At 39.2% G+C, this 15,512-nt stretch overlaps 1 protein-coding gene across 1 annotated transcript in view; it reads right to left on the reverse strand.

Moving 5' to 3' along the window:
- LOC119735032 (SEC14-like protein 1) overlaps nt 1-15,512 on the reverse strand; it is a 45,339-nt gene that overhangs the window by 11,184 nt on the left and 18,643 nt on the right. The window contains exons 4-6 of the mRNA XM_038208721.1: nt 5,857-5,985; nt 2,835-3,249; nt 2,135-2,250 (exon numbers count right to left, since the gene is read on the reverse strand). Of these exons, the coding sequence (XP_038064649.1) occupies nt 2,135-2,250; nt 2,835-3,249; nt 5,857-5,985 (660 nt within the window). The remainder of the gene's footprint in view (nt 1-2,134; nt 2,251-2,834; nt 3,250-5,856; nt 5,986-15,512) is intronic.

Consider the following 15,512-nt stretch of genomic DNA (forward strand, 5'->3'; position numbering starts at 1 on the left):
TACATATACCTGTCTTTAAAAATAGACATACGTTTAATATTATCAGCACCTTGAGTACCTAATAGTTGGTAGATACGTGCACTATATTATTATTATTATTATCCATACAGACAAAAAACCACTGCAGCCACCCTTTAAGTCTGATGTAAGATATGAGCCGAGGTGTCCACAAGACAACCTGTCTTGACGACCCCCTGGCAAGACCTGCTGTCATGAAACACTGCATGAGCAGCATCGTAAAACAAGAAAGACGGCACAGTGGCTCTGTAAACTGATCACGAAAAGTGGGGGTAGGTTTACATACATCCAGAGGCCTGAGACACGACAAAACCAAGATAATGCTGGATTTTTTTAATATGGCCAAGAATCTGTAGACATTCAAGAAAAATATTATATGCTTGGCAAAAAAAAGTATCCTGGAGAGTCCTTTTCCATTGAACCTTATGGCGATGTTCGTAGTTTATGTGAACCTGTCTGCAAGGGGAATTTGATAACAAAAAATTGTCGAAGGTGGCAAATTTGCTGACGTTGAACTTGCGCGGAGAATATCTTTGTCATTGACGTCACAACTTCTCATATTTCTTGGGATGGAAATTTATTATTTAAAAAAATGTATCAAACTACAAAAAAAAATTGGATCCTTGCCCTGACAGCATGGTTTTGATTGGTTTAATTTTTAAAAAGATAGACTACAATCATTATAGGCTCGCAACAACTACTTGGTGAAAATAGTAAAAATGTCAATCTAATGTTTTGAAAATAGAAGATCATGGGACCTTTCGATAAATTTAGGGTGCAAAGTGTGACCATTTTTCTGTCCCTGTTACCTCTGAACTTTGTAATATGCCATTAAATTATCAGTAAGAATGACTTCAAATGATGTTTTATTTGTTGAGTAGGAAGTTAGCTATTCCTAGTCACTCTTGGAGGACGACTGCATTAAGGAGTGCATCAGAAATATAAAATCATAGATGTCAGATGTAACAGGGACAGGAAAAAGTGGACATCAAATTTATAGAACGATCCTTCTAGCAATGAAGTTGTCGGCATTATTATGTTTACTAATGAGATGCAAAAATAAATCAGCCAATGGAATTGCTTAATTGAAACCGTGTTTGAAAGAGAACAAGTAATTGGCTGAACAATAATCATAACCTTTCAGGTCTAACAATGGTTCTTTTGAATTGATTTGGTTACAAATTTCTGTATGAGCTATTTTTTCTTCTTCTCAGCATCATCTCAAGTGGTAACAATACTGTGAGTGTACATATAAATTAAATTGTCTTCTGTACCCCCCGGTACTTTAGGCACAAAAACCCTTGGAAACAGAATGGTTTATTCAACATCTGCCCTTTGTGGAATTAAAGCCGCAGAGGTGCCGCAGTAGGGAGGGGAATACGGAATCGGTCGGGCCGACGTCTAAAAGAATTTGTTTCCGTCCGAGATACGCCGGAGATATCCTGTCAACAATGAATTATTCAGGATCACGCCTCCATTAGGAAACGGATTAGCAGATGTGGTGCATACCAAAGAGGCAACTGTCTGCTGGGCGGTATTTTCTTCCACAATTCTCTCTCCCCCCCTGCTTTTAGGACTTTTCACAGGATACACTCATTAAGGATTTATATGTTGTCAGCACATCTGCTCAAATTTTCCTACATACGTCACAGTGTTCATATCTGGAAATGTGATCAATATTTTTCTTTTTGTCTAAAATCTTGAAGAAAAATTAGAAATTACCCTTCAGCTACAAGGAAGTGTATCTGGAATCTTCTGCACAGCCTACAAAGCGGGTCTTAGGTGTTTTTGCCTAGGGCATGCCTCAGTATTTGTAACATAGTGTGTCACAGGGTTTTGTTTGTCTACTTAAAAACAGAGGTGTGCTTTTGGCAGATTCTAGCAAAGTGTTTACCATGGGGTTAATCACGGGGTTTGCCATGGGGTATATCACTGGGTTTGCCATGGGGTTTATCATGGGGTTTGCCATGGGGTATATCACGAGGTTTGCCATGGGGTATATCACGGGGTTTGCCATGGGGTATATCACAGGGTTTGCCATGGGGTATATCACGGGGTTTGCCATGGGGTATATCACGGGGTTTGCCATGGGGTATATCATGGGGTTTTGCCTCACCTTTCCCTTGTGCGTTTCATTCAGCCATTCTCTGAGCTCGATCAGTCGGCTCTCCTGCACCAGAGTCAGCGGTCCTAGGTATTGCTCAATGTAATCCTCGTCCACCTTGGATACCTCTGAGAAACAAGAATTCACAAAAATATTTGAAAATTTTTAAAAGGGAATCTTGCGTCGTTCAAAGCTGCTATTTTTGTTGACAAAACAGTACCGAAGGCGCGTGCGCAACCGCAAATCTCCGTTCACTGGTTAACTGCGAGTTTCTACTCTCTAGATTGAGTGGGAACCAGCAAAATTTGTTAAAATGCCTGAATGAGGACATATCAAAAATAATATTGCCGTCGTCCGGGTACTTTTACTGACATACCGGTACATGTAATACTGCAGTCATCTGCATCTGTTTTTTTGTAATTGTTTTTTAAGAAAGCATACAATACGCTGATTTGTTTTTACCACTGGAAGCCTGATACAATTAATAATGTATATTATTTTTCACTTGCTATCTGTTTTGGCTAAATAAACATTTTTTTTTCCTCAGAAATTTTCGACCTTCTTCCGATCCTATCCTCCAACTGTATCTTCCATAGTGCTGGGTGCTAATCTTCTATAGTTTGGATAGTAGCCTATTTTTTTTGTTCTAAGCAATGATTTTCTGCGCTTAGCATATATTTCTGTGCTTAGAAGATTCTTACAACTGCTGTACCTTCTTCCGATCCCATGCCCCCTACGGCGCCCCTCTCCATGGTGCTGGACGCCAATCTTCTCCGCGTGTTATCCTTGAAGCTGCTCTGCCTGGCTCGCGACGTTGAGGGCGTGCTCTCGCTCGTGCCCTCGCTGCTCTGGTTACGGTGCCGGTGGGGATGATTGCCGTGGATATGATTCCCGTGGTGATTATGATGATGCGCTTCTGCGTGCCGGCTGTTCACGCTGTTGCTCTGCGGCACTTCTAGTGACAGCTTCTTAGTCAGTTTTTCCTTTGGCGCCCCCTCCGCGTCCGGCGTCGTGGGCTCGGAGTTGGACGGGGTGGGGTCACTTGGGTGTAGCTCCGTCCACGTTGGCGGGCACTGGTATCCTTCCTCTAGAAGCTCGTTGATGTAATACAGTAAGATCTCTTTACCCTGGTAAACCGAGAAAGCAATAATATAACAATCATACATTAAAAAAATTAAACCGCGAAAATAAACACAAAATTTGTATCATTCAGTTGACGTGCGTACATTTTGATGCGTACATAATAGCTGACAATTTCATTCACAGAAATAATGGATGCCCCAGAAAAAAAAAATATTGTGTTACATGTACTTCAGAAACACCTGAGCTTTAAATTAGCCCAACCATGTTGACAGTGTGCATAGCCATTTCCGTTACGATAACAGAAAAAATAAACAATGGATAAATTCCGCATGATATTTTTCTTCTCTGAAAATGCCGTCACTTTTTTTTTACCTTCACATTTGACGGTAAGAACAAAATACTGTTAGAATCTAAAAATAACCAATTTATTGCTGACGCATTTTACACTTTAACCAGGTGTGCACACATCAGTTGACCGCGACTTTATTATGGAGAAAAGTGTTTGACATTTGGATAAAAAACAGAAATGTACAGATGATTCATTAAAGTGATTACGGCAGTAGCTAACTTTCATACTGATAGTATCTTATCTTAAAAAGCATAGTGGTAATTTAACATGGTTTGATGGCATGACGTCGAGCATGACGTTATTCATGTACTGAGAGACAACGAATACAGCTCCCATTTTTTTAAGTATCCATTTTTGTTTTACCTCTATTGCTTTCTTATGGCAACTTACTTCAAACCAATAAACCAACTGATCTGTTGATGGAAACAATGCTACAGAGATTTGTTTGCTAAATTGACACGCAACTGGAAAGTTAAAAAAAGAGCAAATTTCAAGCTTTGCACGACTTTATACAGTGTTTTCCATTTTTTTAATGAGTGTAGTGACAAATGAGGAAATTAGCTACAATCCAAGGAAAAGTTGCATACCTACAAATTAGTTCCAAAACTATCCGATTAAAAAAACAAACATCCTTTTTCCACAAGCATGTAGTTAAAGTTTGTGATAAAAAAAAATTCAACGAAATGAAACTATGTTGAACTGAATAACAACAATTGCATATTTGAAATAATAAAAAAATGTTATTAACAGTGTTGTTTTGCTTGTTTTTGTTTTGTTTTTGGTTTTCTCTAATATTTCTTTAACTGTTCGCACAAAAACCCTAATGAGTTTGTAAAGTTCTGTTTCCCTGCACGAGGCGCAGTGCTCACAGCAGTTGGGGCAATTTTCAATTTGGATGACAAGCCACCTGCTTCTAACTCGAAGCGAGTACGTCAGAAACATAAAAAAAAGGTTTCATCACAATCTGCCCAAATAGTCTGTAGTAAAACACAAAAATGCAAACGAAAGAAAGAACACCTGTTTTCCATGCCATGAGGCAAAAGAAAGAATGAAAATGAAAAAAAATTACCCGTGCTTGCTGTGCATTTTTAGGAAATTATATTGAATCCTCATTAAATCTCAACTGGAAACCAATGGTTTTTGTTTAGTTTTGCAATTTCACTTTCTGGGGGCAACAAGTCCCATGGAAATCAATATTTCCCAGCTGTACCCCAATCTTGCAAAATCCTCCAAATTCTCCTGAAAGATTGTGAAGGATCGGGGAGGGTTTGTCATATGTGCGGTTTTTTTTTGAAGCAACAAAAATGCTCAAAATCTAAAGATGGGTGCTTAACAACTAACCTGATGAAATTTTAGCTCAGTGAATGCTGTGTACTCCGAGAAAACAATTTTCCTAGGATCTTGATTTCAATTCAAAAGTTGTGTTTTGAATTGCGCCCGAAGTCAGTGTCTGGGACACGTTCTCATTCAGCCGATTGCAGCGACGCGATGTCACGCACTGAACCGACGAATTATAGCAACCGCGCGCGCATGTGCGTTGTGTCAACGCTTGCGTGCACCCATTCACGGCTTCGCCGAATTATAAACGAACTACCAACAGAAATGTCCAAAAGTGCGTCTTTAGATACATCTTTGGAAATGAACTTCTTTTATTGCTTTCTTCAAAATGACAGCATGCCAGAAAGAATAATTTCACAGGGAGTTTAGTGCCATTGCTATCTTTACACCAAGTATGCTTTTCAACAATAATTATGTCAGTTACTTTTTGGACAGGTTCAGTCCATCATTTGCAGCTATTATTGTTGAAAAACATGCTTGGTTGAAAGATACTAAGAGAACTAAACTCCCTGTGAAACTATTCTTTCTGGAATACTGTCATTTCGAAGAAATCAACGAAAGAAGGTCTAAAGACGCATCATTGGAAATTTCCATTAGTAGTTCGTTTTTTTATTCGGCAAAGCGCGCGCAAGCATTGACACTTGCACACGCATGCGCGGTTGCTGTTATTCGTCGGATCAGTGCGCGACATCGCGTACATGTAGCTGCAATCATGTCTTGGATGCTGTATTCAGGCCCAATTCAAAACATGATTTCAGCAACTTTTGATTTAAAATCGAGATCCTAGAATGTTGCTTTTCTCGAAATATACAGCTGAAGCTGAGCTGAAACTTCATCAGGTTAGTTGTTCAGCACCCTTCTTTAGATCTTGAACACTTGTGTTGCTTCAAACGAACAAAATGCACAAATTACAAATGATGGCCTGTACCTTTAAGGATAAAAGGGAATTAGGTTTTTGCTATACCTTCTTGAGGCTTGCTGCATACTGCTTGACTGCCATCTTCTCCACCGTGTTCTCGAAGCCGAAGAAGGACTTGACCTCCAGGCTGGCCGTCTGCTCAAAGCAGGTCCAGTCTGGGTTCTCCGGGTGAATCTGCGGAAAGATAGGGGGTAAGCCAAAAAAAGGCACATGGATTAATGTCTACAGGTGCATGGGCTCACAATGTTTGATACAACCCTTCCCCCTTGGCTGGAAAATTCAGCAGTGCCATCGTAGCAGTTGAAATCAACTGAGTGACAGTTTGCCCCCAACCTATACAAGAGGCAGGATCGACTGGCTGTGGCTGTTTGTGTAACTTGACACAGCTTTGCCTTAACTGCTGGGGATTGATAAGCCAGCTGTATCTACCAGCTACTTGCTTTTGTCTGCTGATGGAAGTTTTAGTTTGATCTGACAAACCAATTTTTTTTTGTAATTATGGTCATGAATACTTCACGCTACTTTACCATCCATAAATGACTGCATTTTCCTAGACACACTCAACCAAAAACAAGATATTTTGAAAAATCATGGTAAAAAAAGGTCAACTTTTGTGCAAATGAAAACCCCACGCTTCCATCCATAAATGACTACATTTTCTTAAACACAGTCAACGAAAAACAAAAGATATTTTGGTTATAGGGCCTAAACCACGGTGAAAAATTCAACTTTTTGTGTGTGTAAATGCTATGCCCAGTTTTTATGGAATATGTGTCTTAACTTTTACAAGTCGATATCATAAAATGCATAGAAAAAATATCATCAGAAAAAAAATCATGCGGTGATATCAGAAAATTGTACAGTACTGCATGTTTCTAACTGGAATTCTACAAGGGCCACCGAGGGACCAATTTTGTAAGTCACGCGTGGGCTTTCCTGCATCCTGTAATTCCCTGACCCCCCCTCTCTCACAAATTACTTTCATTCTTTGTTCCAAACCAATTCTTAGATATATTCATACACACGTTTGTCTGAAAGTGCTTTTATGATATTGGATCAGTGCCAAAAAGGTGGACACCTGAGTGAGACAAGATCACTAAAGTGGGTGGGAAAACTCCTGATAATCGGCAGACAATATAAATGCATAACTTTCGGATCTGAGGAGAATTGAAAAAAAAAAATTGGAAAAAAAGGGGGAAAAAAGAAGTTCGGCGTAGGTGTGAATGAACCAAAGTGCAAAGAAGAACAGCCCATCAGTGATTTAGGTACAGTGGGTAGTAGGTGCCGGTACATGTATGGCCCTCAGGAAATACAATTTACAGTCATCAGGACTCTTAATGTAATGTTTAGGCGATATAATGACAAACACGTTCTTGCTGTCAGTGGGTGGAAACCCCACAAGGCTTTGACAGAATGGCTTCACGAATATTATTGTTAGTCTCTCGGGAAAAACAGGTGTGTGCTGATGGAGATCCTGCAACATTTTAATATGGACTGCTCTGTTTCATCTGCTAAATTGTGAAAACAGAAACTGTGCAAACTTCTACATTTGTGTACCTTTGTACCTGTGTAAACTTTCAAATTCTTGTAAACTGGATCATTGCACATCATTATTTGTGCTTAACCCTAACCCCCTGGGCCCTTTTGGCAGAGAAACATTCTCAATCCTCCAAAATGTTAGGCCTATTTCTTGAATTTGTTCAGTGGAGGAGTGACCATTAATTGCCTCAATCCTTCAAAATTGTCTAACAACCACTGTTCATGGGTTGAGCGCTATGAGGCAGTGCCGCTGACATTCAGAAGCAGTGCTGATGGTATGGAGCATAATGCAAGGCTCAATTATGCATGGCTGAACATAAACAGTGCTGGGTACAGCCTATGTAAACTCTGCACAATGCATCCTCCAAAATCAATGGACACTTTTTGCCATTCAGCCTCAATCCTCGAAAATTTTGGAGGCTTATTAAATTCAAAGCGAGGTAAAATATTCATTCTTCAAGCTCATGAATCAAAATGAATTTAATAATGAAATAAATTCATTATAAATTAATACCAGTCTGCTCTGATGAATAATAAAAAAAAATTGGTTATTAATTATCTGCGAATGTTTAAAGCCACATTTGAAAAAAAGGGGAAAGTGAGGCTTGAAACGCATAAAAGTCTGGCACCAAACATTCAACACTTTACAAAGCCTATTTACACATACATGATTTGGTCACAACGACTACGTCGCTCAACAATGTCACACACACGCGTGTGTAAATGAAACAAAATATGTGATATGTTGCGCAATTTTGAAATTAGTGCAATAAGTTGCACGACTTTGTAGCGTAATATGTAAACGCGCTGATTGATTTGTGCGCATATGTAAAAATGCGCGATATTATCGTGCGACAAAATCGCGTATGTGTAAATCAAATTCAGGGAACACGATCAAAAGTGGCTTCCTCGTGAATATAAGGTCTACTGGAAATTTGTCAAATGGTCCTGATGATATCTGTAGCTCTTCTCCCGATTCTCCATACACTCTTCTTTCTAAGTAAGTCTTTCCCATTGATATAACACAGGGATATCAAGCCGTTTCCTGTATCGTCATATCCAGGCACGCGAGTGCCTCCAAAAGAAAAATTTAATCTGCGCAGACTTTTATCGACAACAACGCCGTTGCTAAGGCAACGATGATGCACTCGACTTTAATGAGTGGATGTTGATTGCAGATCGGAATTAAATAACCGGGCTTCCGTCTGTCTGGTCATCCATGCGTGTGCTGCGTATGTTGCGAGATATAAATAGCCCAGGAATGGGCTGCGGGGGTAAACCTGACGTGAAATTTGTTGTGCAAATTTGCACAGCCTGAATTAATTCTTCCTGCATGCTATGTATGAGTCAACACTGATGGAGGAGGGGGGGGGGGAGATGTAGGTTGAAAAAATGTTCAAGCTGGTCATGAACTTGTTACATGTGAACTCACTTGGTAAGAAAAGTCACTGGTGATAACTAAGACTAGCTCGTTTGAGATATGGGTCATTCCACCGGGTTGGGAAGCAGTGCATGTTACATCCATATATTTGGTTATATTATTAAAAGTATCAATGCATTCTAAACAATTAATTGCTCAAAATAATATTTGTCTTCGGGTGTTGAGAAAGTTTGAAATCATTTGAATGTACTTTGACAAAAATGTGAGCAAAATGTATTAATTCGGACGTAACATTGACAGCGTGTCAATGTTACATCCAAACATTTTTTTTGGCCATTTTTTACACCTTTGTAAAATATTACCCAAACTGACATTGCATATTTATAACTGGACACCTAATGCACCAAGACAAGCTTTGTGTTGGTATAGTCAGGGTTCAAATATAGCAGAAATAATACCTTAATGTGGATGTAACGGTGTCAAAATCACTCAATGAAAGTGTGACACTTGGGGTTGACACCGTGTCAATGCTACATCCACAACCAAGCTATCATTTCTGCTCCATTTGATACCTGACTACCGTAACAAAAGCTTTTCTTATTGTGTTGCATGTATAGTAAGAAGTACGTAAAGTGAATTTGGGTAATGTTTCACAGAAATTTAAAAAAAAGGTACATATGTCAAACAACACATATTATGCAGAGCAACTGCTAGCAAGGCATTGATGCTTTTCTTAATACATGTACATGTATGGACTTATGTCACACATTGTTCCCCACCCCGGTGGAATGACCGATTATATATCTTAGAGTCTCATCTCTCCCTTGATGCTAGAGGTTTTGGCACATTCTGCAGAATTGAGGAAGGTAGAGCTTGGGCGTATGGCCTTCTAAAAGTTTCAGCTCAAAACATAGATTTTTTTTTTCAATTACGATTGTTCTAGCAATATCGAAAAGTCATTCACTTTTGAATGAGGCATCAAGTGAAAATAATGCACCAAGGTTTAGTTTATTGAATTATACCGCCACAAAATTAAACTTATTGGCTTTGGCTGCCAGACAATTATTCGGCTCTCGCAGGGCGGGTTCATTTGTGCGCAAAATGAAAAACCCTTTATTGGGGGGTCGCAGATGCCAAAAACGGGAATAAAATAGTTTTTTTCGCTAACCAAAAACATACAAATTAAAAACTTGTTACTAGAAAAAAAAATCAATTGTTGGAAGCGCACGGGATATAATATGTTCCTGCACAGTGGGTTTGGGGGAACTTGGGAGTATTTGGGAAAGTTCAGAACTCCCTACTACCTGGCAAAATGGTAGGGTTTTTTTCAGGGGGGGGGGGGGTACAAGTTTCTATTTTTTTAAACCTACGCATTCACACAAATGCACTGGTACTGAGCATACAATGGTAGACTTGTAGCTGGAAATAGATTATTCAGATAATTGAATCATTAAAAAAACAACTACATGTACCGGTACATGTACACATGTACAGGTAGTGGGTTTCGAATATTTTAAATCCCACTTTTGTGTGCATCCGTGAAGTCGTGCAAGTCTTTTCCTACTTAATATGAAGAGTATTAAAATTTTAAGCCAGACAGATTAGTTTTGACGGTACTAAATGGCGTTGCCATGGCTCCCAAATCTACACAATCAATGAGTAATGAAGACAATCTTCAACTGATACGCTCTTCAAGGGCATGGCAATATTTACATGTAAATGTTTATATGCAAATCAATAGCTGAAATGGCACAATGCCATTATGTTTACACTGTAGAAAAGTCAGTGATAATAGTAATAGTAACCTCAATCATATAATTTATTGCAGAGCTCTGCAAAATATATCAAACACCCCCGCACACAATTACACACATTCAAAGCTTACCAGCATAAACAGGGTTTCCAGGTACCGATACCATTAAATTTCTTCTTTATACTACATGTACATGTACCGGGTATGTATATCATGAAGATAACCATGAGTTGACATGTATTGTTCCTCAGTCCTTCTGATTAGAAAATCACAGGTGTGTGAAAAAAAGGCACAGCTGGATTTTTCTAGGCGTGTTTTTTCTAGGTGTGTGATTCTCTAGGTGTGTGATCTGTGGTCCAGGGAAATTCAGGCGTGCAATTATTCACACTTCTCGGGAGGCTTTTAGGTGTGCGATGGCGTGGGGGTGTGATCCTCATCATTGATCCTCATCACTGATTCCTCATCATTGATTTGCAGCAAGTACAAATTTATTACGGCTATGTACATGTATGTCGTCTCTCGTCTCAACGTGAACCAGTATGCCTGCATTTTTAACCACTTCGCGCCGGGATTATTTTTGCCAAAAATTCCGATTTTCGCAGGAGGCAAAACTTTCCAGTCAACTTCTGATATACAGCCAAACGCCACGAATACTGATTTGCAAGAGTCATTTAAACATTATTTGTACGATATTTCTTGCCCAAACCTCCTTTTTTCCCGTTTTTAAAAATGTGTAAACGTCATGTGCATCCACGATCCTCAAGTTAGAGCCAGCAATTTTATGCAGTGTGTATAGTGGTCATATTGGTTCTTAGTGATATATTCTGTTAAGTCGGCTAGGGTATTATTTTTAGCCCGGTTTACTGTCACCTTGGGCGATACTTTCAATTAAGGCGATAAGGCACCTGAAATCAATATACAATGTAATTACGCAGCCCCGAGTATTGGTGTCCCTGGGAGTTTTCATATTAGCGTATAGGCCTCATCCCATGGGGGGAGTCTATGATTAGATATAATAACGGGGGATAATCAATCCACGGACTAATTTTGTTGACTACTGCCGTAGCCTCATTGATTGAGGTGTGCCTTGATATTTTCAGAGTCAAGCTTGACATTTCTTTGTACACGCACTCCATACTCCTTCAAACTAAACAAAAGCCTGTCATGAATAATAGGATGCACGTTATTGCAATGTAATTGAATCGCAATGCATCAGTTGACATTCTCCTTCCAATCTCAATCCATGCGAGTTTCACAACAGCACAGAAACGTTACTGAGTTTCACTAAATTCATTCCAAAGAAATAACATGTGTTTGACTACAATTTTTTTTACCAGCAATACAGACTTATTCACTTTTGAACGAGACATCGAACTCACAAAACCTCCCCCTACGTTTACTAAAAGGGACAACTACCGGTATTTTGACAATAATTCAAGCAGGCAATCCAAAATAGTTCAGCTTTTTTTTCATAGAGTTGCAGATACCAAAAGGAAGAAAATTTTATTACAAGAAAAACAAATCTAATATGTTGAAAAGCAGCTTCGACATGACCAGCTAAATGTTGCAAGCACTGAAAACCAAAGAATCATTTTTATGCACGGGCTCATGTCATTGGAACAAAAGCAAGACAGGAGACAAACCTCACTGGAATGAAAACAACAGGGGCCAATTTTGTGGTGCTAGCTGCTTAACAGTTAGCAAAAAAATGTTGTGCTTAATACAAATTGTGCTAACCTGAAGCTCTATATCATGGAGGTAATGTGGTAACAGTTTCGTTTCGGTTTGCGGTAACACCATGTGGTAATAACTACTGCTTAGAAGATATTAGTTCTGAAAAGAACTTGTCCTGCTTATTATCAACTTTGCTAAGTAGTTTTTTGTTCTGATAAGAACAGTCCAGCTGTAAGTTCTAAACGATGTAAGTTCTTTGGTCTCAGCGTTTTGACTAGCCTGCTCTAGTCATCGTGGTAACAGTTCCTCACGCATGGAGATTTCTATTGTTATGCCACTAAATGTAATTTAAAAGCAACCTTTACTTCGGAGTTTTAAAGCCACCTTTTGCTGCGCTTATATACTGCTTACGGTCTCCATGAAATAGACAGAGGCTCTGTTAGCAGACAATCGTGTGCTTAGCAGCGCCATGAAATTGGGCCAACTGCAGAACAAAGATTGTTTTAATATGTCTCTGATAGGTTGCTAAATTATGTCATACTGCATAACCCCGTCCAAGTACATGTACATAACTGAGTTTGCCTAATCAAACCTGTCTATCACCCATGAAAAGGACAATTGGCCACCAGGTCAAGTCATAAGCCAGGGGGTTAATGCTTGACAAGTAGGGCAACCTTGACCCAAATTGGTTTACCAGGGTCTTTTGTTTGAACAGCACTGGTTCTTAACACAGTCATTGCGGTGGTCAATCTGGTTTATTTTCAGGTTCTGTGATAGCATTTTTTTTTGGCCATTATGTTTTTGTCTGAGCCCGGTCACAAATTGTGTACCCTTGACATGGGAGCAGAAATTATGCATGTTACGCAACAGACTGTGTACATACATTGTACATGACGTACCACACAAGGATAAAAACGAGGGAAGATATTTCAATCTACCTGGAGCAAGATATGTTCATTTCTGTTATTGAGAAATTGGCTTATCATCTCTATTTATTTTTTAGGAGGTACTAAATTTGATTAAAGTACCATCCACAAGGGAATGAAAATGATTATAAATAACAAGCTACTGGTACAATGCCAAGTTAAAAACAGCACATACATGTACATATCAGATTGGGTTTTATCGGCTTTAGTTTGAAAAAAAAGGAAGAAACATTTGAATAGAATACCACTGACAACGAAAACCTGTTGTAACACAACAGACTATAGCCCCAAGTTAACAACAGCGCAGAAAATATCAGATGATCGAACCAGGTGTTTTCCTCTAAGATAGGCCCCTATTGGGTTCTCATCTCTGGCTTAAAAAAAAAAGGCAAAAAATACTTGATTTTTTTTACATTCTGGGGAAAAAACAGGAAGTATCTGGATATTTGATATCCATACATGGATTCCTACAACAGGAACTTGGTGCGAGTACGTGCCTTTGGACAAGCGAAATCGGATATAAGAAGAGGTACTCATTGTTATCCTCTCTCTCGATTTCATCTCTTGGCCGTTGTCGTGTATCCTTTCAAATTCACAACACAGAGTAATAGAGATACTCGGCAGGAAATACAAGGTTAAAAAATTGGAGAGATTTTTGACTGAAAGAAAAGGCACCGTCGAGATGCACCTGCTGTGGTTTTTTTTTTCATTAATTTTTGAGCAGGAACGGCATAAAACCTGAAGTACGGCTGTTCAAATGTCAAAATGAGAAAGTGCTTAATTTTTTTTTTCACTGTTTTTTTTGGTACTCTTTGATATAAGTTACAGGGGGAAAATTCTATGTCATTTATCACAGTGACAGCAATTTCGACCTTTGGACAAGTGAATGGCATATTGAAATGTGATGGCAGTTTTGTGAAGGATCGTTTCAATATCTCCAATGGGGAAATGGGACTCCACTTAAGGGGACACAAAACATGGGAAATTTTGTACAAAACCTGTACCAAAATTAATATAGTTGCAAACATATATGCTAAGCATAATCTACTGTATTTGCTTGGCAAAAATAGGTAACCAGCCAAACATCATGCAATATGCATTCGCTCGTGACTGGTTCCCAGTTTTGTTGTTGTTGGGAACATCCACTTGACAAGCCTTATTTTAGGTTTATTAGCAGCTCTATTTAATTGGACCCTGGATCTATTACATTGGACCCTGGATCTATTACATTGAACCCTGGATCTATTAAATTGAACCCTGGATCTATGAAATTGAACCCTGGATCTATGAAATTGAACCCTGGATCTATAACATTGGACCCTGGATCTTTGAAATTGAACCCTGGATCTATGAAATTGAACCCTGGATCTATGAAATTGTGCCCTGGATCTATGAAATTGGACCCTGGATCATAAGACAGCTAACTGTTAAATTGTTACAAAATGGGCCAGTATAAAACAACAACTCCACACATGAACATGAATCAACTTGAATTACAGTCGTAAATTGTCTAAGTATGTACATATGCATCATGAACATGTACAGAGTTCCCCATTAGGAAAAAGTAGCATGTTCACAATGTCCCACTTTCAGCAACACATGTTTACAGCGCATAATTTGTTGACTTATGGCCCATGGGGGTTTGTAATAAGTGCCACCACCCATCCAATGCACATAGATTTATTTACAGATCAGCAGGTCCATGCATGTTTGCACTTCGGCCCTGAAGTACATGTACATTTGTGCACAGTGCACACTGCATACATGTATGTACATGTACAGGTACATGTACAGGTGCATGGACTGGTACATGTACATTACATGCACCTGTAAAACTATACCAACTGGAAAGTAGGTCAACATTTCCTCTCCCTTTTCTTGTCCCCCCCCCCCCCCCAAATTCTCACAGCCTGGCAGATGTTTTATCTAACACGTTGCCACGGTGATGAGGCAAAAGGGCATTGCGGTCAATAGTAACAACATCCTCCTAGTCCCCCTGTCCCCCAAAAACCACACGAAGCAGTCAGTTCGGAATTTTGTTAAACTTAAAGCGCTATAATGTGGGAATCTATCATTTCATTAAGGGTCAATTTCTATTGCGTTACACAGGTCAGATTTTAAATGTTAATTGCATTACGGGTCAAATCTTGGTTTCACTTATTACATAATGGCCCAAAACGATTACATTTCAGGTTAATTGCTAAATTACCTTCCGGGCACGCTTTAAAATTACATTATGAGTCGATGCAACATTTTTGGGTCAATTATTAAGTTATGGGTCGTAAAAAACAAGGCACCCATGTTCCTATCCTCTCAAGAAGTCTTCGTGATAAAATCTGCCGTAGAAATACAGGCCTGCCCACAAGGTACATGCACACGCATGAAGCGCAGCGGTGCGGCACAAAACGTGGCAAAGCGACTTGTAAAT

This window comes from Patiria miniata, unplaced genomic scaffold (assembly GCF_015706575.1).
Source record: "Patiria miniata isolate m_02_andy unplaced genomic scaffold, ASM1570657v1 HiC_scaffold_28, whole genome shotgun sequence".
Classification (NCBI taxonomy): Eukaryota; Metazoa; Echinodermata; class Asteroidea; order Valvatida; family Asterinidae; genus Patiria; species Patiria miniata.